The sequence below is a fragment of the Brachyistius frenatus genome, unplaced genomic scaffold (genome assembly GCF_029030835.1).
Source record: "Brachyistius frenatus isolate BFR_SWC_R1_liver_20210118 unplaced genomic scaffold, ASM2903083v1 Contig_56, whole genome shotgun sequence".
In the NCBI taxonomy this organism is placed as follows: Eukaryota; Metazoa; Chordata; class Actinopteri; family Embiotocidae; genus Brachyistius; species Brachyistius frenatus.
This window is the reverse complement of record NW_027210655.1, coordinates 145,367-167,440: the sequence shown is the minus strand read 5'-3', so window position 1 is coordinate 167,440 and position 22,074 is coordinate 145,367. Positions and strand designations below refer to the sequence as shown.

The window sequence follows — 22,074 nt, the reverse complement described above, 5'->3', positions numbered from 1 at the left end:
CCTTTAAGCCGTAGACGGACCAGGGAGAAGACTTGGCAAAACTATTATTAAAATATGGACATATATAGATATTTACACATCTGAACAAATCTCACAAGTGTTCCCTTTATTATTAAAAATATATTTTTTTGTATAATTTTTTACTGCGGTTGCAGAGATATACTCTTTTTATTATGTAATGCACTTTTCGAGCATCAGGCCTAAAAAAAATAGGAGTGTTTTTAAAAGGTTAAGTGTCGTCGAAACATCAGACTTGAGTGAAATCCCGCTGAAATCCAGCCGATTGTCTCGCTGTCGTCCCCCCAGTCCTGACCGGCGGAGGAGGCGGCGGCCAGCAGCACAGCCCCCTGAAGCGCTCCGTGTCCCTCACGCCTCCCATGAGCGGCCCCAGCAACCAGCCCTTGGGCCACGTCTGGCTGTCGCAGGAGGACCTGCGGACGGCTCGGGGCCCGGCCCCGGACCACGCGCCGCTCTCGCCCCAGAGCAGCATCGCCTCCTCGGGCAGCGGAGGCAGCGAGCACCTGGAGGACGCCGGCTTGGGCGGCGGCTCGGGGCTCCACCGCAGCTCCTTCCACGAGGAGGGCAGCGGCATGAGGGGTGAGTAGCGGGAGGGTCGGGGGGGGGGGGACTCTTTCACTGTTGCTGTGCAGAAATGAATCATTAGAAAAAAAATAAAATAAAAAAAGCATAACTGGATCAGCTTTGGCGACAACAGTTTCGAGGGGATGTGAGGCGCCTTCGACGTCGCATTGCCAACTTAATGCAACTGTTCCAGTCGACGCTGACTTTTAAGACTTCATGTCTAACAGCCGACGGACAAAATCTTAATTTTTAAGCAGCGATTAGCTACTTTGCTTTAAAGTGAGTCACCAGAACTCTTCGGTAAATCTGCAGTCGACCACGAGCTGCTTTACAAAAATTACACCAGCTACAAAACTACCTCAAATTATGGCCTCATTTAATGGTAATTTTACAATGTGGGATTCATATTTAACTCTATTTGGGTTTAATTTCATGCTTTTGATCTGTTTCTTATGTATTTGATGTTTCTTATGCATCTCATTTCTTTTCGATATTTTTAAATGCTCCTTGTTTTTATGTGAAACCCTGCATGTCATTCTCTCGTTGTGAAGCACTTTGACGCCTCCAAAAATACGCAAAGGTGTAATGAAAAGGATCGTGAACCACCAACACGTGCAAAGAAAGGACAAAACTTACATTTCTCGCTGTTCGTCCGCTCAGCAGTTGCATACTTGTTGGCAAAGAAACTAAATGAGCACCAGACATCTCTGCAAACCGTGAATCAGTACGAACACGTCTCTGCAACGAGTTCACGCGATCGGCGGTCTAAATGTTCTCAGACTTTCCCTGACTGGAAAACAGTTTTTAAAATTCCCTGATATTCCAGGATTTGGCCCAAAAAAATCGTGATCAGCGAGAATCTTTGATTGATCAATTGATTGTTAGTTGATCAAACAACAATCTTTCTAAATGTTTCATGGGTTGTTTCATTTTCACGTGAATCTCAAATTTATTGATAACATCTACCTCATTTTTTTTCCATACATATATATTACAGCAATAAACATGTAAAAACAAATGGACATACATCATTTTTTTTCCAACTCCTTAGTCAAAGAAAATATATGATATGCTCATCAAAATTAAATACTTTCAGAGTGATGTCATTTGATGTTGTTGTTTTGTCCATTAGAATATGAAAGTTTACATCGAGGGACCGACGATGTTAAAGATCAAATCTAAAGATGTATTTTACAACATTTGATTCCTTTGCAGATATCCTTCCTGGGTTTTCTGTTCAAATGTATTCACTTTTATTTCTTATGTATTGTTCTGTGTATATTTTCTATTGACTGCAGTAGTGATAATTTTAAGACTTAAATCTGAAAGTGTGTGTGTGTGTGTGTGTGTGTGTGTGTGTGTGTGTGTGTGTGTGTGTGTGTGTGTGTGTGTGTGTGTGTGTGTGTGTGTGTGTGTGTGTGTGTCCGCAGACGTTCCCGCCTGGCTCAAGAGTCTCCGCCTCCACAAGTACGCCGCTCTCTTCTCCACGATGACCTACGACGAGATGATGTCGCTGACGGAGGAGCTACTTGAGGCACAGGTTCACACATCAACATGCACACGTAGACCAGTGTAGTTTTATATATATATATATATATATACACACATATATATTTTATATTAAAACAAATTTTAAGTAAGAACTTGTCACAAAGTTGTCACAATACAGCTTTCTTTTTATCAACAATTCTAAATTCATCAACAATCCCAGTTTCCATGGCAACACGTTTACATACAATGCTCAAGGATGTATCTTCCCAAACGCTTAAAATTTTTTATAAAAAATCAACAATATGATCCTGTTATTTTCAAACGTTTCTCTCCGTTACTCCTCTAAAGTTGTTATTATCTGATTTCAGTCGCCACAGCTTCCTGCGAATGTTTCACAATAAGAGCCTTGATGTAAAATGGAGGCACTCTGTCTGCCGATGGCTTTTAATTTGACACAGATGCAGGAAGTGTTGAGTTTTCACATTTGAACATAATAATTGAATACTCGTACAGCAAATTCAGAAAGTGACAGTCGTATGCGGCGCGATACTTCGGTTCTATAAATAATAGAGTTCTATAAATACAAATAAATGTTTCAACGTCGCCAAACAACAGTCGAGGAGTTTATTCTGAAACTGATGACTCCGCTGAAATGACCGCAGCTCACCGGGGGAAGCCGTCCGCTTCCTCCGGGTGCTGCTCAACTCTTTCTGTCTCCGTCCCGACCCGAACGCAACAACGGGACACGTGGATTCGATGTACCGCCGATGTCTGGACCGTCAGCGTCGGGAGAAGTTCCACTTCCAGTAAACTAAAAGGAATTTCTTCAGAATCAGTTTCATCCCAAATAAAAGACGAGCAGACGATTTATTTGTCGACTCGCTTCGCTTTGATTGTAGCCGCTGTCACATTTTCCCAAAGTTGAGAGACGGCCGGCTTCGCTCCGTTTGAAACGAACGCCCCGTAATCGTCCTCACGCACATCTCAAAGTCGGGTCATCGTTCTTTTCAGGCAGCTATATATATATATTTATATATTTTTTTGCCTTTGCTTGACGTCAAACTGTGTTTCCTCCGACAGAAAGTCACCAAAGGAGCGAGACACAAGATCGTCATCAGCATTCAGAAGCTCAAAGAGAGGCAGAACCTCCTCCGCAGCCTGGAAAAGGTCAGAGACGGCAAACCGCATCCTCTTCCTCCTATTCATCCTGTTCATCCTCCTCATCCTCTTCCTCCTCTTCCTCACACCTGCAAGAAATGTGCTCAAAAAGCTTGTTTCTTTTTTTTTTTCAAATTTGTTTTGCTTTTGTTTTTTTGTCATTGTTGTTATTAGCGATCGAGCTTTGTGACATTAGTTGACACCACAGGACTGTGTGTGCGTGTGCGTGTGCGTGTGTGTGTGTGTGTGTGTGTGTGCGTGTGTGTGTGTGTGCGTGTGTGTGTGTGTGTGAGTGGCCATTCTCACTCGGTGTTATGTATCTGAGGTGGCAGCTAAGGGAACACCTAATCCAGGAAGGAGAGTTTTTGGCTCCGTATTTACCCCCCCCCCCCCTCCACACACACACACACACACCCTCCACCGCTTCTATTCAGCCCCTCCCCCCTCCCCCTCCCCCACCCCCCACCCCCGAAGCAAGACAATGACGCTCAAGGTCGAACCGCAGCAGGGACTTCTTGGGCCGGCTAAATTCAGGCGTAACCTTTTCACCGACGCTGCGTTTTAAAATGTGTTGCCGCTGCATTTGTGGGACTCGCGGAAACGAGACACCTGTCGCTCGGTATTTCGGGTCCGCGCAGACTCGCGTACGGCGTCGCTCTGTTGAGGGGAGGGAAGGAAAAGCTAGATGTGTACGTATTTACCTTTATTCTCTGCTTCTCTTTCTCCCGTTAATGTTGAGCTTGTAGGTGAAAAGTAAACACGGGCGTTTCCCCCCACCCCCAACGGGTCGGGGAACATCAGGGAGTTTTAAAAAGGGAGTTTTTTTTTTTTACTTGACATTTTTAATGTCACTATTCATCCGTCGCTCATCAAAACGTCATCATCCGTTCCACCCGCTCGTCCTCTCACTCCACTTCCTGCTCTCGTTGCCTCCCACCAGGACGTGTTGGAGGGCAGTAACCTCCGCGCCCCGCTGCAGGAGCTCCACCAGATGATCATGTCTCCCATCAAGGCTTTCGTTGGCGGCGGCGAGGAGGCCTCGCTGCACCGCCCCCTGCTGAGCGCCGAGGGCAACAAGAGCGCCGCACCGGGCTCCCACCTGACCGGGGGGAGGAGCGGAGGCGGAGGGGAGGCGGAGTCTGGCGCCGGCGTCATCGCCGAGGGGGATCTGCCCAGTCAGTTCACTCGAGTCATGGGCAAAGGTGAGCTGCGAGCGCCGGGCTTGGTGGGGGGGGGGGGGAGGTGGTTTGTTGTCATGGATACGGAGAGGTTTTATTTCCTTCTGATGTTTTTCTCTCCCTCATGCTCAGTTTGTACCCAGCTTCTGGTGTCGAGGTCGGACGAGGACAACATCAGCTCCTACCTACAACTCATCGACAAGTGCCTTATCCACGAGGTACCCTCTCCGCCTTTGATGTTCAGCTCTGACATTTAACATTTCCAATAAGCTGCATGTCCGACCAACATTAATCAAACTGATATTCTTTAATGTTATAAGTGTGAATAGAAATTTAATCACTCCTCTTTTCATCTCTTCCTCGACTGTATTTTAATATAAATGTACCCAACGAAGGAAGGAGTGTGAGAAAGCGAACGGCACATATTGAACTTTAATCAGTTAAAGAGCAGAATTTTAAAAGAGCTTTAAGGTCAAATACACAATTAATGTTAATACCCAACACATTATCCATGTTGCATTCATTCGTTGTAAAACCGAGCTCCTCGGCTGTCGTGCTTCATTTCATTCCTGACTCGTACTCCCTGTCCTCAGTCCTTCACCGAGACGCAGAAGAAGAGGCTGTTGTCATGGAAACAACAGGTCCAGAGGCTGTTCCGGTCCATTCCGAGGAAAACCCTCCTTGACATAGCGGGGTACCGACCGCAGAGGAGGTACGAACACACGAGGGGATTTATTTTACACAGACGCAGTGAAAACGTTAAATTCTAGCAAGTGTCACAAACACTGATTCAAGTTAATATTTCCTTTTTTATATGTGTGCTTATAAATGTAGAGAAAAAACTAATTAGAGATTCGTTTTCAGACAAAACTGTTTCGTTGTTCAAACTCGTCGTTTTGAAGTGATTAAATTTATCATCAGTTAGAAAGTAAGTTACATGTGAATTAAAATGTTTCAATCATCTAACATTAAAACACGTTTTTTGTTTGTTACAACGAATTAAAATACGTTCAAAGCTGTTATCTTTCTCCTCCTCTGCACCGCAGCTTCATTCAACTGAAGGAAAGATTTTGTGTTACAATGAGGATTGAGCCTTATTTTTGAACATCCCAACACTCATTTACAGGAGTGCCCCCCCCCCCCCCCCCCGCCCCCGCCCCCCAGCAGTGCTTTCCTGTATCTTAATATTGTCGTCTCATCCTCGCTGCAGCCGCTTTGGCCAGTCCAACTCCCTCCCCACCGCTAGCTGTGTCGGGGGCAGCGTGTCGGCCAGGAGGAGCCTCCACCAGTTCCAGATGCCCTCCAGGAGCTTGCCGGGTGCCAGGCTGGGCCTGCTGGGCAGCAGCGGGCTGCTGGGACCGACGCCTCGCAGCTCCAGCAGCACACCCACGGGTCCCAAGCAGGGGAGACATGTGAGTCCACACCGGTCGAGGGACGGGGGACAGTAAACGGGGAGCAGTTTAGTTACACTGCAGTTTAGCTGTATGCGCTTTTTCAAGTTAAAAGCGGGGGATCTGACTGATCCCGCCCACTGATAGCCGTAACCTGACAGGCCTGTCAATCAAACAGACACGCCCACCGAAAAACACGGCTTTTTGAAGCTTATTTTATGATTACACTTCCAGTTGGCCTCATTTTTCGAAGCCGGAAGTTACTTTTATTTACAGTCTGTGGTTGAGTATCAATTTGTTACTGCTCACATAAAAGAAGCTGATTCAGCTGGTTTGGGTGGAGCTCAGCTATGTAAATATATGTTATTAAACATAAGGAGCTCTCGGACACTTTTATTTTGTCAAAGTAGCTCTCAAAGAGAGAAAAAAAAAAGGTTGGCGTACCTTCAGCTCTTCAGTTTCCAGAGAGTTGTTTTTTTATTCATTTCAGTGTTTATTGATTATCATTATATGATTACACGCTGAGTTTAAAGTGTTCAAAAAATAGTTTACTGCTTAAAATCTGTCTGACTGCAGCCCAAAATAGAAAGAAAACAAAAACAACAGGACATTTCTGTGTTTGTTTGTGATAAATTAATTCATTATCAACTGTTTATTGTTTGGTTTTCCAACACACATCACCAACAGACTGGATTTAGACACTCCTTCGTTTCAGTTTGTTGTTTAGTGTGTTTTTTGACATTTTGAAAAATGTGTTAATAACGCAATCCAGGATGTTTTACCCAAAAAAAACAACAACAACTGGGCAGCAGAATTCCTCCTGCAGAACGGATTCTGCCTGAAATAGGCTTTAAAAAAAAAAAAAAGTATTCCATGACAAAGACAAAAAAGTGAGGAGTGTGTGTGTGTGTGTGTGTGTGTGTGTGTGTGTGTGTGTGTGTGTGTGTGTGTGTGTGTGTGTGTGTGTGTGTGTGTGTGTGTGTGATGGAACTCGTCTGCAGGTCACCCCACATACCAGAAGCTCTGCGTCAGCTGCAAACATTTTAAAAAAAACAAAACAAAAAAACCGAGTGGAGCCACAGAGCTGTTTCAGGCCCCTGTACTGGCACACTTTGGGTTTCATTGGAAACCTTTCCCTCCCCCTTCCCCCCCTCCCCCTCATCCCTTTACAATGGGAGGAAATACCTCAGTTCCTCCTTGTCACACTCAGCCTTCTTCCAGTGTAGTGTGGAAATGCTGAGAGACAGAGGGTGGGGTGGGGGGGGGGGGTATGTGAGTCATAGTTTGGGAGAGGTAGCTGTGGTGTGGGAGGAGGAGGGGGAGGGGCAATGAGAGAAAGTTTCTATGAGTGTATATATATGAGCAGCAGAGAGAGAGAGAGAGAGAAAGCTGGTCAGAGGCAGTGAGAACAGCTTACAGGCATTTCCTGTTTTTCCCCTGGCCCTAGGCACTGGAGGGCCGGGGGGAGGGGGGGGTGATAGGAGGGGAGGGGCATGTGTTGGGGCTGTGGGGGGGTATAATGGGCAGGTTACATAGAGGAATTCATGTGGTGAGTGTCTGAGACTGTCATTAGGTGAGGGCCAGACATCCAGACAGGATCTTGGGTGGGGGAGGGGGGGGGGCATTTCATACACGTTTTTATTTGATTTATTTATTTATTTTCATCAGTGTGGGATCAGGGGAGGAACATTTGTGATGTTATGACTGAGTCAGGATCTGTGAGCTTTGAAATTTGTGCATCAAGTTTTATTGAGAAAAAAAGGCTTTTGTCTTTTTAAATGTCACCATTGTGCTTAAATCCAGTAAATATTCTTTTACTATGAAATAATATATGGTTTCTATTTGGAATACAAAATTGGTCTTCAGTTCAGACAAAATGGAAATGGTAAATCATTTTTTTAACAGTTTCAAAAACAAGGTTTTCTAACACTTTTCATTACCATGATAACGTTGCCCTGACAGGTGTTCTCCAATCAGATTGTTCTGTTTTAAATTTGGTCTAGTTGCTAAAAAAATTGTTATTTCTTGTCCTGGATAGAGAATGCAAAAACTACAAATGTAATGAAATGTAATACCAGCAAGCAACGACCACAGTGACATCACCTGTTGGTTTGCCAAAGGCTGTTATGAAGCCTCAGTTTGGATTTTGTCCAGGGCCTTCTTTGCTAGTTTCGAAGTTTCAGACCAGGAAGTGACCATATTTGGGCGAGCTGGGGGGAGGAGCTAGCAGGGGACTCTGACTCTGTCTGATTGGAACTTTACAAGATACAAGGTCCCGCCCACCGATGGCCGAAACCTGACTGCACCACAGGCCTGTCAATCAAACAGACCCCCCCCCCCAAAAAATAAAAATAAATTAAAAATAAATAAACAGCTTTTTGAAGGTTATTTTTCTAACACTAATCTGGAAGAGTGAATTTAGCGAATGAGGTGCCGAAAACTTGTGGAAAAATTGTATTGACTGAGAATTTCATAAGATAAGTTGAATGGGAGTCAATGGAGGCTTTTTTGGAGCCGAACTCTAGTGGCACTCGGTGGTATTGCAGCTTCAGGGGCTTCGGCATCGGCCTCGTTTTTCGGCGCCGGAAGCTCCGAACACTTTTACGTACAGTCTACGAACGTAACAATAACGACACGTCGGTGACGGGTTGTGATTTCTGCCTTTTAGACAATGAGTGACGCTATAATCACGCCGAGGCGTCCAACGTCTTTCAGAAGTTAACTTAACGCCGGTGCAACGATGTCCTCCTCAGGGCCCGTGGTTCGCCAACCCCGGAGGAAGCAACAGCATGCCCAGTCGGACCCACAGCTCCGTTCAGAGGACCCGCTCCCTGCCGGTTCACACCACGCCGCAAAACATGCTCATGTTCCAACAAGCCGGTAAGACACACACACACACACACACACACACACACACACACACACACACACACACACACACACACACACACACACACACACACACACACACACACACACACACACACACACACACACACTCCCAGAGCCCACATAGACCACATAGACCACCATAGGGTCACAGGAACCATTGGTACCAGGCAGAGTGACCTGCAGTAGCCTCTTCTGACCGGACCCACAGAACCAGCTGACAGCTACAGGACCAGAACGGGACTTCCTGAAATATCCTCTTTAAAAAAAAAAAAAAGCAGGAGAGAGGAGGAAAGGAGGAGGGAGGGAGGGAGGAAAGAGTCAGTGGAGGCTCACAATGAGGCTCTTTGTGCAGTGAGGACAGGACTCCTTGCCACCCCCCTCCCCCTCTTTCGCTCTGGCACTTTCTTTCTTCGTGTTCCCATCCCTCTCCCTTCTTTCCTCCCTCCTTGTTCCCCACCCCCCCGCCCCCCCCAACCCCGTCCCGTCTCCTCTCCGCGAAGGATGGATGGTGAGCCTTAATAAGGGAGACACAACAGAGAAAATGAGAGTATGAAGGAACGTGTGTGTGTGTGTGTGTGTGTGTGTGTGTGTGTGTGTGTGTGTGTGTGTGTGTGTGTGTGTGTGTGTGTGTGTGTGTGTGTGTGTGTGGGGGGGGGTGTTGACGGTGGGATTTGGAGCCTATAAATAGCCCAGTGTGGCCTAACTCAGCTCGTCTCTCCGGCCACGAGGGGATTTTCACAGCCCGGTCTGCGCTGAGGACCGAGTGGCTCGAAAGGGAGGTTGCTAGGCTGCACTGTGGCCCAAATACACACACACACACCCACCTTCACACACACACACACACACACACACACACACACACACACACACACACACACACACACACACACACACACACACACACACACACACACACACACACACTGGAGCCTCTACAAAACAGTCTCCACCCTGCTCACAGCGGAGGCCGAAGGAGCCAAAGGCCAAACTGAGCACCTGAGTTTTAAAACCTGAACACGAGGGGCGATTTAGAGTCATCGAGTTTGATTCTGATCCACCGATGTCTAAAACTCTGAAGTGGCTCACGAGGATTCGCACTTCTGTTGTGATTCGTCGGGCTTCGCGACGTGAAGACTGCAATTTAAGATTATTTTCAACACGGCTTTATTTATCCGCCAGTTATTTTTTTTTAAATTTTTCATTTAATCTACACAATATCAATAATAGTGGGAGTAAAGGACCTGTCAGGAGGCCTCAAAGACGACGGTTGTAACAAAATAAAAGCAAAAAAAGATTCTGTTTTTATTCATTTTATAAATAAAGCTGCAAATTCTCACGTTAGAAAACTGGAAACCATCAATTTGTTCGGCTTGAAAATAGGATTGAAAAAAGTCTTTGTCGACTCGTCACTTAAACAACTAACCTTTTTTTTTTCTTCCGCTACCCGGTTTCATACGTACACGCACATATTTCCTCCTTGCGTTGGGCTCTCCCGTATGACCGATCATGTTATTGAACTATTCTGTAGATTCATATTAGGATAAATACCAGATTATGGTTAATTATTATTAGTAATTATCTTGCTGCTTATTACTCTGCAGTCTCAAGCAAAAGACTATGAAGAAAAATGTCCATGTTATCCTGAAATTACAGGAAATATAGAATATAATGTTTGTTCCCTTTTATAGTCTCAGCTCACTGAATACACACACACACACACACACACACACACACACACACACACACACACACACACACACACACACACACACACACACACACACACACACACACACACACACACACACACACACAGTGATGTCATGCCCCTGATGCAGCAGTGCAGTCATTGTTGGTATCATCTGATTATCAAGGCATCTCCCTCTGATTGATTTACAGCTGATATGAATTTGCATTTGTGTTTTCTGTGTCGCCGAGCAGATCTTCAGTTACCGGCGACGGAGCCGGACATCAACAATCGCCTCGAGTCTCTGTGTCTGAGTATGACGGAGCACGCCTTGGGAGGTACGTCTTCACACTGTCAATGAAATATCGGCTGAGACTGTTTGATTTAAAAAAAAAAAAAAAAAAAAAATTAAACTGTTTGTTTGTCTGTTTGATTTCCTTGGAGGCCAAGAACGATAAACAAAAACAAATTTTTAACTCTTGAGATCAGAACTTCCCAAATTATTGTGATTTAAAAAAAATATATATATATAAACTAACATAAATATAAAGTGAAATAACACGGGGAACAAAAATCCCCCAAAAATACAACGAGGAATAAAACGTACTTTATTTTGTGTCATTTTCTACATTTTAAGACAAAAACCAACATGACATCGGTTCAATGAAAAGTTTTGAGTTTTGATGCTCGTTGTGTCCAGAGATTTGACGCGTCAGCGTTTCTTTAGGCTCCGTTCACAGCAACAGTCGGTGTCTGCGAGTGCTCTGTGGTTGCTTTGGCGACCGGGAAACCAGTTTAAGCCTTCGGCGTGACCGGCTTGTCTCGACAGACTTTTATGATTTATTCAGTTCGATGTTTATTTAGCCACTTTGATGTGTTTGAAAATGTCATAAAATGAAAAAAAAGCGTTAATGTGTTGTCGCAATCGAATATCGAGCTCGTAAGATTTTTATCACTTTACCGCTTTGAGTTGTTGTTGATAAAGACTGCAGCATCCAGAAACCTGTCGAGTTGTTACACTTATTTTTATTGTTTTTTTTGGTTTGTTTTTCATGAATAAGATCTTTGCGATTCCCAGTTTGGTGTTGTATTTGAACACGTAAACAGGAGCGTTGTGTTCTTGCTTCAGTTTCCTCGTAATGTTTAAAGCCAAAAGAAAAAACTCAGAATTGTTCCAAACGTCGGACGGTCAGTGAGTCACGTTTTGGCTCGGGTCACTTTGGTTGATCTTCACGCTTGATTTTAAAAGCTGACCGGCTCGTTTCCAACACTTTTAAGAGTCTGGAGACTTCGACCCATCGATACCTTCAGACTTGTTGGAGCCCTAATGAGTTTTTTTTGTGGTTTTTTTTTTGTGTTTGATTTTATTGGTCCCATCTCGCCAAGCAGGTCCAAAACTCTCCCAAGTTTTTAAAATCTGACTCTGGCAACGGTTGGAGGCGAAAATCAGCTCTAAGTGGGAAATAAAATGTGAAGAGCGTGAGGAGAGAAGTTGGTTTTAGCAAATATAGTTTACATCATGGTGACCTGCTGTTCAACTTCAGTTGGAGGAATACATCATATTTAAAACGGGACCGAGTTGCTCAGCCGTGTTATCTCGTACATGGAGAGTCTGAACAGCTTTTTGTCGGGTTTATTGTGACATTATGAAAGAGACTTTACAATTTAAAAGTCTTTTTTTTGTTGTTTTTCAATTCAATTGGTCTCAAACATAGACTGTATATAAAAGTGTTCGCAGCTTCCGGGTCTGAAAAAATTAGGCCGATGCTGAAGTGCCCTTAAACTGCAATACCACCGAGTGCCACTAGAGGTCGGCTCCAAAAAGCTTCCGGCTCCATAGACTCCCATTCAACTTCTCTCATGAAAATCAAAGTCAATAAATTCTCTCCATCAGTTCTCTCGGTGTCGTTAGCTGAAGTCGCTCCTTCTTATTAGTTTTCTGGAGGTCCATCTGAAAATAATTCCTCATTCATTAGAAAATAAGATTCAAGAAGACCTGTTTTGTGTGGGCGTGTCTGTTTGATTGACAGGCCTGTGCGGTTGCGGCTATGCTGATTGATACGGGACCGTCGACTGGAGGAGATACAAGCGTTGTTCTGTTGTCGGATGACAAACTGTCCAAAAAAATGACTTGTGATAAGAAAAAAATTCTCCAGCACATAAAACGAGCTCTTAAATGTGCCGTCGTTAAACTGACGTGGTCTCGTCGGGGTCGGTCGGTCGGTCGGTCGGTGACTTCGGTTCTGATCGAATATTCCCATGTGCGGTGAATTTGAGTCTCATTTAAACTCAACTGCCTTCATCCCAAAACTGAGCTGATGTGGAGACAGTGGGCCTCAGTGCTTCACCGGACAAGTGTTGCTTTATGAGAGTGTGTTTTTAGGTGGAGAGCAGGACGAAGGAGCCGTATTCAACCCCCCTATACCCCCCCCAAAAAAAACCCTTCCCTCTTAATCAGTTATTTTTGCCTTTTTTTCACACACAAACATCCACTCCCAGCGACGGGAAACGACCCAAAACACAACGTTTTCACAGGTTGCTTTGCGGTGGAAAACTAACCGGCTCTTTCGGTGTCTGGATTTTTTTTTTAGGCGTTTCCCTGCTCGGCCACGCCTTAGCCAGCAGCTGTCGGACGGTTTGTTTGTTCTCCGAGCGGCTCCATCGGTGTTTTGACAGATGTGTTGTTCTCTCACCACGACACCGAGGGGCCCCGCGGGCCCCCCACCCTCCCTCCCCCTCGCTGAAGTCAGATCACGAGTTGCACTTCGAATGAGGCGAAGTTTAATAATTCATAGTTACAAACACGACGAGCATCGTGAAGGGACACGTTTAGGGATACTTTTAATACGTATAAGAAGTCAAATTAACGAGAACTGGGGCTTAAATTTGTCTGATATTTTTATGGAAAATTGTTTATTATTCCAGTATTTTCGTGAACAATGTTATGGCACACCCCTAATCAGCACCGGGTAAATCTGATATGCATTTGGCTCACAGTTGTACAAATAAGTTGCAGAAATGCTTTTTTTTTTTTAAATTTTTATACCAGCTTGTTTATATTTAAAGGAAAGTTGAAGTCCCAGCATGCACTGGGAACCCCACTAACTGTGGACGCCGTCTCTTCTCTCCTCAGACGGTGCCGACCGCACATCGACGATATGAAATGAGGACCTGAGTGAGAGCAGCGGTGCCGGCGCGGGTTCACGAGGATCTCTCACGACAAGTCGCCTCGAGGTCACCAGCCCTCCCGTCCCCTCACCCACGTAGCCGACGGTAGAGCTCAACCAAAGGAACCGGGGGAGGGGGGGGCGGGATCCAAGAAACACAAGAGAGCCGACCGACCCGAGAGGCGAACGCAAGCTACTGCCGTCCGGGGGGGGGGGGAAACACACACACACAAAAAAACACTTCCTGCTCCGCCAGCCCGCCCACGGGTCACTTGCGTCTGGGTGAGGCAAGAGAAAAGCACCGAACAAGACCTGGACAGTGTGTGAACAGCGCCCCCTCAGGGGGGAAGGCCAGAAGCGGGACTGCAGTCCAGAAAGGGAGACGGCGACCTGTGGAATTATGGGGGGGGGGGCTCAGCGAGGCGTTCCCTTCCCCACGACACCGTCTCGTCCCCACGACACCGTCTGGTCCCCACGGCACCGTCTGGTCCCCACGATGACACCGTCTCGTCCCCACGACGACACCGTCTGGTCCCGTCGACCGCAGCTCGTAGGCACCTTTCAAAAATCCATAACAGTACCTCAGACCCACGAAACGAGACGAGACGAGCGGCGCCGACGAGGACACAGAACGGAAGACTTGGGGGGGATTTCCTGGACCCGCTCTCAGAGAGGACTGAGCGTCCAGAAGCGTCGGGCTGGGCCCCTCTTGTTCACTATTGGGTGGCAAAACAAAAAAAACCACAAAAAAAACAAAAACCATTTATTTGTATTGTATGTATTTATTGTTTACATAACGATGCTACTTTCAGAGGGTACAGAAAACGTGTATGAATTTCAGGTATGACTTGGTTAAATGCTCTCGTGAAGCCTCGGCCGTCTACGAGCTTTACGCGCGCCCCTCTCCCCCCCTCCCCAACCCCACCTCCAAAAAAAAACCTAAAAAAAAACAAGTAGCAATCACACTAGTTTACAACTAACGTGCTCATTCTTTATTTTGTATTTTTTTTTTTTTTTGCCGCCAACGACGAGGTCGCGTTGGCTCGAAGGGAGAGCGAGGAAGACGAGAGAGGGAGCGAGAGAGAGAGGTAGAGGAGATGGATAAGAGACGAAGGTGAAGAAAGACGCAGAAAGTTAGGAGGAGGAAGACTCGAGGTGCGAAGGGATGCTGGGAAAAAGGGAAGTTCAGAAAGGAGGGAGACGTCAGAGGCGGGACCTTTGATTGGCCGAAGACGACGGAGGGAGACACGATGTCACATCTGTTTGTGAGTCCGAGGAGGAAGTTCAGCAACGTACTGTACGAACTCTCCATGCATTGAAAAGGCAGGGTTGTTTTATATATAAAACATATATAAACGGGAGATTATCACAGCAGGTGGGATCTGTCTGCATGTTCCAGTTATTATTATTATTTTTTTATATATATATATAAAGCAGGGTGAGATGCTGACGCTGCATGTTATCAGCTGATTTAACTTTCTAGGGAGGAATCGTGAAATGTGGCGTGGGACGAGATGGCAGCGCACGCAAAGAGGTGGTTTTCCACTTTTAGACCGGGGTTGCTCGGAGAGATTGCGACATCGGAGAGAAAACACACACACACACACACACACACACACACACACACACACACACACACACACACACACACACACACACACACACACACACACACACACACACTCAATCCATGAAGGGTAGCTTTTCCCAGAGATTGTCTCATTAGTGCTTTACCTCCACCTGCTGGCCGAACGCCGTCACGGCGTCTGAAGACACAGCATGGAATTTATATTTTATTTTATTTTGAAAATCCTGACTCTCATGGTTGTTCTGTGTCTTAATATTTATCCTCAGATGTTTTGTGTCTGGACTTTCTAAGAGTAGGTTTATATTGAAACTAATCCCCCTACCCCCCCTCCGCCTCCCCCACACCCTCACACCTCTGTGCTGAGCCGTCGTCGTCGAGGGTTACAGCGATCGTTATTGTTTAGTTTTCTACGAACTTCCTTCGTATCCTGCACTTGATATGATAATGTGATACACTAAAAAAAAAAAAAAAAAAAAGTTTTCGAGGTTCGAGCGGCGACGGAGTCAAACGGAGCAGATTGAAGCGACGAGAGTGACGCTCGCTCTCGAGCGGTAGAACAAACAGCGGAGACGAAGCGCTCCTGAACGCCTCTCGTCAAAAATGATTTCTGTTTCGTCTGAAGGTGGACGTTAAGAGTTTGAAAATACTCTCCGATCTCACGTCAGCCAGACGCACACTTTAAAGGACCATACCGGAGTTTGTGCATGTTTTAACGTCCAACCCTCCAGATAAAAACATTCGTTTTACCGTCAATTAATGAACTCGTTGGTGTCGACGCTTCTCTTAGAAAATCAATTCATCACAGAAAAGTAAATGTAGACACCAAGTCTGTCCCTTTTTTTTTTTTCCTCTATTCTCTATTTTAGTATCTAAAAGTAGCTCAATATGACGTCTTCAGTTTGTTTGTTTGGTCTAAATGGTCTGAAAAATGAAGTCCAGTTTATACTATATTGCACCATTCAGACACAAGGAAATTCAAAAGGGCTTTACGAGGCGTTAAAGGACATTTACAAAACATTAGAAGTTGCATTTAAAAGACGATAAAATCAGATGCAAGCAAATAAATAGTTTGAGTTTGAAAAGGTGTCTTGTTTCAACCCCTGATTGAAGTGAGCGGACTCTTCGAGCAGGTTTTCAGGAAGTTCGTTCCACAGGTGGAGAAAGTAGAAACTAAAAAGCTGCTTCGCCTTCAGAGAGCCAGAACAAGCAGACGTTTGGCACTTTAGTTTGAAAAATGACCGAATGAAGGAATCGATTCATTTAATCAACGAACATGTTGCTACAGCTTCGATCGAGGCTTTTTGTTTTCTTTTTTTCTTTTTCTTTTTAAGATCTGCACCTATAAAATGAATTTCCAAACGATCATAGTCTGAACAAAAGGCGTGAATTTTGCTGGGGTGAAGCTTCAGATCTCGACCACCTCGTTTAACGTCTAAAACCTCTTCACAGGTTTAAGAAAACAGAAAAACACTACAGAACTCTTGAAAAATAAGCTGCGGTGATGCGTTCAATGACCCATTTTATAAAGACAAAAAAACATGCATAAATCCTGTTGTGGTCGTTTATTCCGGTTTTGATGAGGCTGTCGTCTGGAGAACCGAACGGCCATCCTGATTGGCTGATTCTGATGGTGGCTCGTGACTGCGAACACACACAACATCGCAGATAATGTGTGTACAGAACGAAGATTTCCACCAAAGCGTGAACGGGGAAACCCGACGTTACACCTTTGACGTCTTTTTTCTCTTTTTAAAAAAATTATTTTTCTGAATCGCCGTCAGGATCTCATCGTGTTCACGCTCGTTCGGTGTCACTGCCAAATGATTCAAGGACTTAAAAGTAGAAAAAAACACTTATTTATTCTTTTGGTTTCTTTTTCATAATGTTTGCTGAGGTGATGCCGATCGTTTTAGGTGTATTATTATTTAAAGTACCGTATGTATTAACAATGTTATGGCTGGTGACCATACGTACATCTCAAATATTAACATAGTTATTGTTGACTGACTGTTTTTTGTTTTTTTGTTGTTTTTAACTTGTTTTTGTTGCTGTCGTTGAACTATAACCGCGTTTTTGTAATCTGTCGGTGTCACTTTGAGATTTCTCTTCTTCTTTTTTTTTTTTTTTTTTTTTTTTAAAGCTGAGAGCAAGAAGCCGGTCCGTCACAGATTCATGGATTCATGTCCAAAATTCACACAATGTGTCGTCAGAGAGCAAAAACGGCGATGTTGTTGTTGTTGATGTTGTTGTTGTCTGTGGGAGGACAGGAAGTAGACAGGTCCCTTCTGGACTTTAGATTAAGATTAAGGATTTGAGATCTGGAGTCTGAACTTGGTGCTGTGGGTTGATTACCGCCGAACTCTCTGGTCCTGTTTGGGAGAGGTTAACAGGTTTCTGCGTATGTTGCTTTAAAGGATTAAGACTGCCGCTATTCTATATTTCTTCTTATCGTAAATAAATCCCACAAAAGACCAGATCCAACAATGTGCGGACGATGCGGAAGGAAAAAAAAGTACAATACTTTTGTCCAAATACCTCAAAATCGATTTTGCAGTGATATTGGAGCTGTCAGAAAATGTTTACACAATATTATTATTGATAAATAGTCATCAGTAATTTGGATATATATATACATATATATATATATGACGAAATGGGTAAAGGCAAAACGTCGGAACGGCTGAAGCAGTCTGGGAAGTTCCGAAAATGAACCGTCACGTGGCTTTAAAAGGCAATTTATGCCAACGGAATATGATATACGAGGATTTAATACGCGCACAATATCATGTATTTGTCTTTTCATGGGGTTTGTTTCTATTAAGAAAAGTTATTTAACTCGCAGTCAGTTATGTCATCAAAGGGATTATTGAAACTAGTATTTTTATATACTTTCATGCCGCTGTGACATTTTATTTAATTTTTTTTAAGTTACAAAGGTGTTGATGAAAATTTCAGGAGATTTATTTCAGTTTATATAAAAATTCTTCTTTGTACTGCATTTTACAATCCTGTTTCCGAAGTAGTTGGGACGCTGTGTAAAAATGTGATCGCGCAAATAGTGCAGCAATCTAAAAGGAAGGTTCCTCAACGTAAAAGTGCAAAGAATTTTGGGATTTCATCGTCTACGGTACTAAAAAAAATTATTGCAAGGGGACAAGGCTGAATACCGATACTGGATGGCCGTGATCGTCGGGCCCACCGGTGGCACCGCATTAAAAACAGACGATTCTGTTGTGGAAATCACCGCACGGGCTCAGAAACACTTCCAAAACTCTTTATCTGAGGTTAGATCGGATTAAAACTCGGCCACGCAAAGAAGAAACCATTAATGAACACGATCCAGAAACACGACTGCCTTCTGAAAAACTGTCCTGTGGTCTGATTTAAAAACTCCTTATGGAAATCAGGGACGCCGTGTTTTCAGGCTAAAAAGGAGAGGGACCAGCCTCTCCTTACGCGACCTGCAAAATCATCGCATTCTGGTCACATTGTTACGCAGCGTCCCAACATTTTTGGAAACGGGGGTTTGTATAAAAACACTGACGGCATTTAAATAAGTTCGTGTGGTTCTTGTCGGTGACGTTACAGTAAAAGTTACACGATTTTGTATTTAGAGCGCAAAAAACGGCCTCCGGTTTCTGCTCGCGACGACGCCGACGTCCGAGTCGTCGCGCATCTCGTCAAAAACCAAACGCTCTTTTGATTTCAATTTTTTTTTTTCTTCTCTAAATGCATATCAGCTGTGCGTGCGTCCAGGAGGGTTTCTAACGCTGCGCACACGGCAGTATTAACAGTTCGATAACGCCTTGATATTCCAAAAACAAAAACATGTAATGTACTTTTTAAGTCGAGACATATATGCTGTTTTGTATCTTTTATTTTTTTTGTCATAGATTCTGCAGTTTAGTCAGTTTATGTCAATATGGGATGCCAAGACTTTTTGTTGTTGTTGTTGTTGCTTGTTTTTTTTTGTTTTTGTTTTTGTCAATTCAGCAGCATCCATTCTGTAACAAAGTGTTACCGCTTGACTGTGCTCCTTTTACTTCATGTAGTTTTATTTTATCAAAGAGCCGATGTCCTGTATTGACTGCAGGCTTACGTATATATTTGACAAAAGAATATTGTATGTTTAATAATAAAAAAAACCCACAAAAAAGGACAAAAAATCTAGAAAATGCAGAAAAAATTAAAAAAAAGGAAAAAGAATTCGGAGGGGTGGGGGGAAAGTGTAATTTATATTTTAAAAACTGCATGCACAAGGCTGGGAAAGTCATATTTAGAATAACAAATGGCAGTGCCTTTTTTTTTTTGTTCTTTGTTTGTTTCTTGTTGTTTTTTTTTGTACTCGAGACATTTTACCCCAAATGGTTTTTATATGGACTTTAAAAACTGTAATGTTGCCGGATGAAAACAGCGGTCGGGGTCACGTTCACGCTGCAGACGCTCCAACACTACAATACCTGTCATGTATGATCCATGCTTTTTAAAATGCAGATAGAGTACAGGGGGGGAGGGAGGGGGGTGGGGGGTAATTAATTAATCAGCCAGTTTTATATCATATACATGCTGGTTTTGTGTCTTTATCCACAGAACTGTGTCCAAAAACAAATAAAGGATCATTGGTTGTCCCCACACTGATAGTTCAGTCCTTGTCTGGACCAATCAGAAACAAGCGCTGATTCTTTTTATTTTTTTATTTTACAATTTATCAAAACTTTTAAGAATGCAGAACAGAAGAACAGATTCTTTTCTTGATCGACCGATTCATTTTTGGCCTTTAAGAGGTCAGAAAATGGCAACAAAACAATCCATCACAGTTTCCCAGAGCTCATGATTTGCTTCTTTCTTCTTTTTTTCTGACCAACAACCAAAGAATTTCTGTTCACTTTTAAAGAAAAGACAAAACATTTGAAACAAACAACAAGAAGCGCATCGGGTCCGACAAACTCACGAGCGTTCAAATGTTTGCAGCGCCACCTTTTGGCTACATGGTGTAATATTAAAATTGCCTCGGATTAACACGCTGCAGTAGATTTTGGAGCCCATACCGACTTCATAAAGAGGATCGATCGTGATCGTGGACAGGCTGTTTTATATTCAGTCACAACAACGAGGTCACCTCATCAATAAAACTGTGTCTCTGTTCATTTGATGCAGTTATTTAATGTAATAAATTCTATTCCATAGAATAAAATCCAGTCGGTGTGATGGAGTCTGACACACTGGTTTTAAATTAGGAGACCAAAAACCAGCTCCTCAACTGTCACCGAAATCCAACAAGAAAAGTTTCACCTGCCGTCCTCCTCAAATTCATTACGGAGGCAAATCTAGAATCTCTCAACCAGATTAAAGTCACGTCTTCATCTTTATGCCAGATTATGACGTACGTCAACGTGACGCAGCGTGAGCGTGACCTCGCCCGTCTGCCCCTCTTCCTGCCCTCTGTAGGTACCTTCTTAATGCTGATATGAAGTTTTAATTCTGGTCTGTATAAAAAAAAAAGAAAAGAAGAATGACTGAATGGCCGCGTGGATGTTTTGCGTGCGTGCGAAAGTGTTTTTGTTTTTTTTCCTCGATGTGTCTCGCTGTATTTTTGCCGCGACGTACCAGAATGCTGTGACTTGGCATGCCCCGTTATACATAAAGAACAAAAACAAAAACAAAAAGGCGTAACTTCTCCCGAGTGTGTCTGAGTCTGTGATTCGGTCTCGACGGTTTAAAATAAGGGAGAAAAAAGAAAAAGTCCCTGAAAGTTTTTAATCTACTTTTTCTTTTATAACTAAAATGTTGTTCCTGAGTTAAGATGGGAGAAGAAGTGCATGTTGGGAATTTTTTTTTTTTTTTTTTTACTTTGACGTCATAATTTCACACCAGAAGAAGCGAAGTTACGTCAATAATTGCGTAAATGAATCGTTGAAAATTCACGTAGGAAGCAATAAATTGGCAGATAATTTAAAGAGATTATTAAATTTAAGAAAAATATTTACTTTTACTTTTAAGTCCCCTATTTCAACAATAATTTACGATATTATCCTTTATTATCTGTTCATACAGCAGCTTACAATGACATCATAGTGTTAAAAAAAACCACTTATTAAATCTGTACACTTTATTAAAAATGCTAAATTGGGGAACTTAGAATGTCTTTATTTTATTTCATGCCATAATGTATTTAATTGTAATACATTTTTAGTTTAGACTTTAACGTTTTAATCTTATAAACTAAACATAAACTTTTATAGGATATTTTCTTTTTGTTTTTTTTAGCTCCAGTTTGCTAAAGCAACAATAATATCAGATATTCTGGATCAATACCAACATGTTTCATTTATTGATCCTAATCAGTCTGCAGATGCAAAAGTAGGAGACGATGATGAGATGGTTGTTTTAACGGCCATCAGAGCATCACGTTGTGAAGAACATCTGTATTGTGATTGGCTCTTTGTTTTTGATCTCCGGTCGTCACAATCAGGGATTAACAGGGCGGCCATGAAAGATTTAGTTTTTTCAGAGCGACAGATTGAAGCCCAAAATCCAAAACCATCACGCGACCCAGTTTTTTTTTCAGCTCAGCCGGAAGGAGATCTTCTTCCTGCTCTTTGGAAGGTGGGACAGTCTGTCAGCATCATGTTATTATCTATATATATATATATATATATATCTATATCTATATAAATCTATATATATATTTCCAACAAACATCAGAGAGCTGAAAAATCTCCGATCGCTGCTTTCAGATTGTTTCAAAGAGTTCGGCAGGAAAAAAAATGACTTTTTTATTTATTCATTTTTAATCAAGTCTTTTTTTTCTTGAATTAAAATAAAATCTGAATTTCACACAAGTCACTCTAATATTTTATCTTTCCTCCAGGTGATGTGAAGTTTCACAAAGTGTTGATATTTTTAAGACAAAATTTTGCTTTTTTATTCTGGCCTTTAA

The 22,074-nt window shown here is 43.2% G+C and overlaps 1 protein-coding gene across 2 annotated transcripts in view; it reads left to right on the top strand.

The window, feature by feature from the left end:
- The window catches only part of samd4a (sterile alpha motif domain containing 4A), a 46,262-nt gene extending 25,299 nt beyond the window's left edge, over positions 1-20,963 (top strand). The window contains exons 3-12 of one of the 2 annotated variants that reach the window (XM_069705435.1): positions 307-597; positions 2,013-2,116; positions 3,154-3,240; positions 4,172-4,433; positions 4,542-4,627; positions 5,003-5,121; positions 5,620-5,821; positions 8,554-8,680; positions 10,634-10,717; positions 13,513-20,963. In XM_069705435.1, coding sequence (XP_069561536.1) covers positions 307-597; positions 2,013-2,116; positions 3,154-3,240; positions 4,172-4,433; positions 4,542-4,627; positions 5,003-5,121; positions 5,620-5,821; positions 8,554-8,680; positions 10,634-10,717; positions 13,513-13,541 — 1,391 coding nt within the window. In that variant the 3' untranslated portion in view covers positions 13,542-20,963. Of the gene's footprint in view, positions 1-306; positions 598-2,012; positions 2,123-3,153; positions 3,241-4,171; positions 4,434-4,541; positions 4,628-5,002; positions 5,122-5,619; positions 5,822-8,553; positions 8,681-10,633; positions 10,718-13,512 lie in introns of both variants that reach the window. The other variant, XM_069705434.1, reaches the window with a different exon arrangement.
- The last annotated feature ends 1,111 nt before the right edge of the window (positions 20,964-22,074 follow it).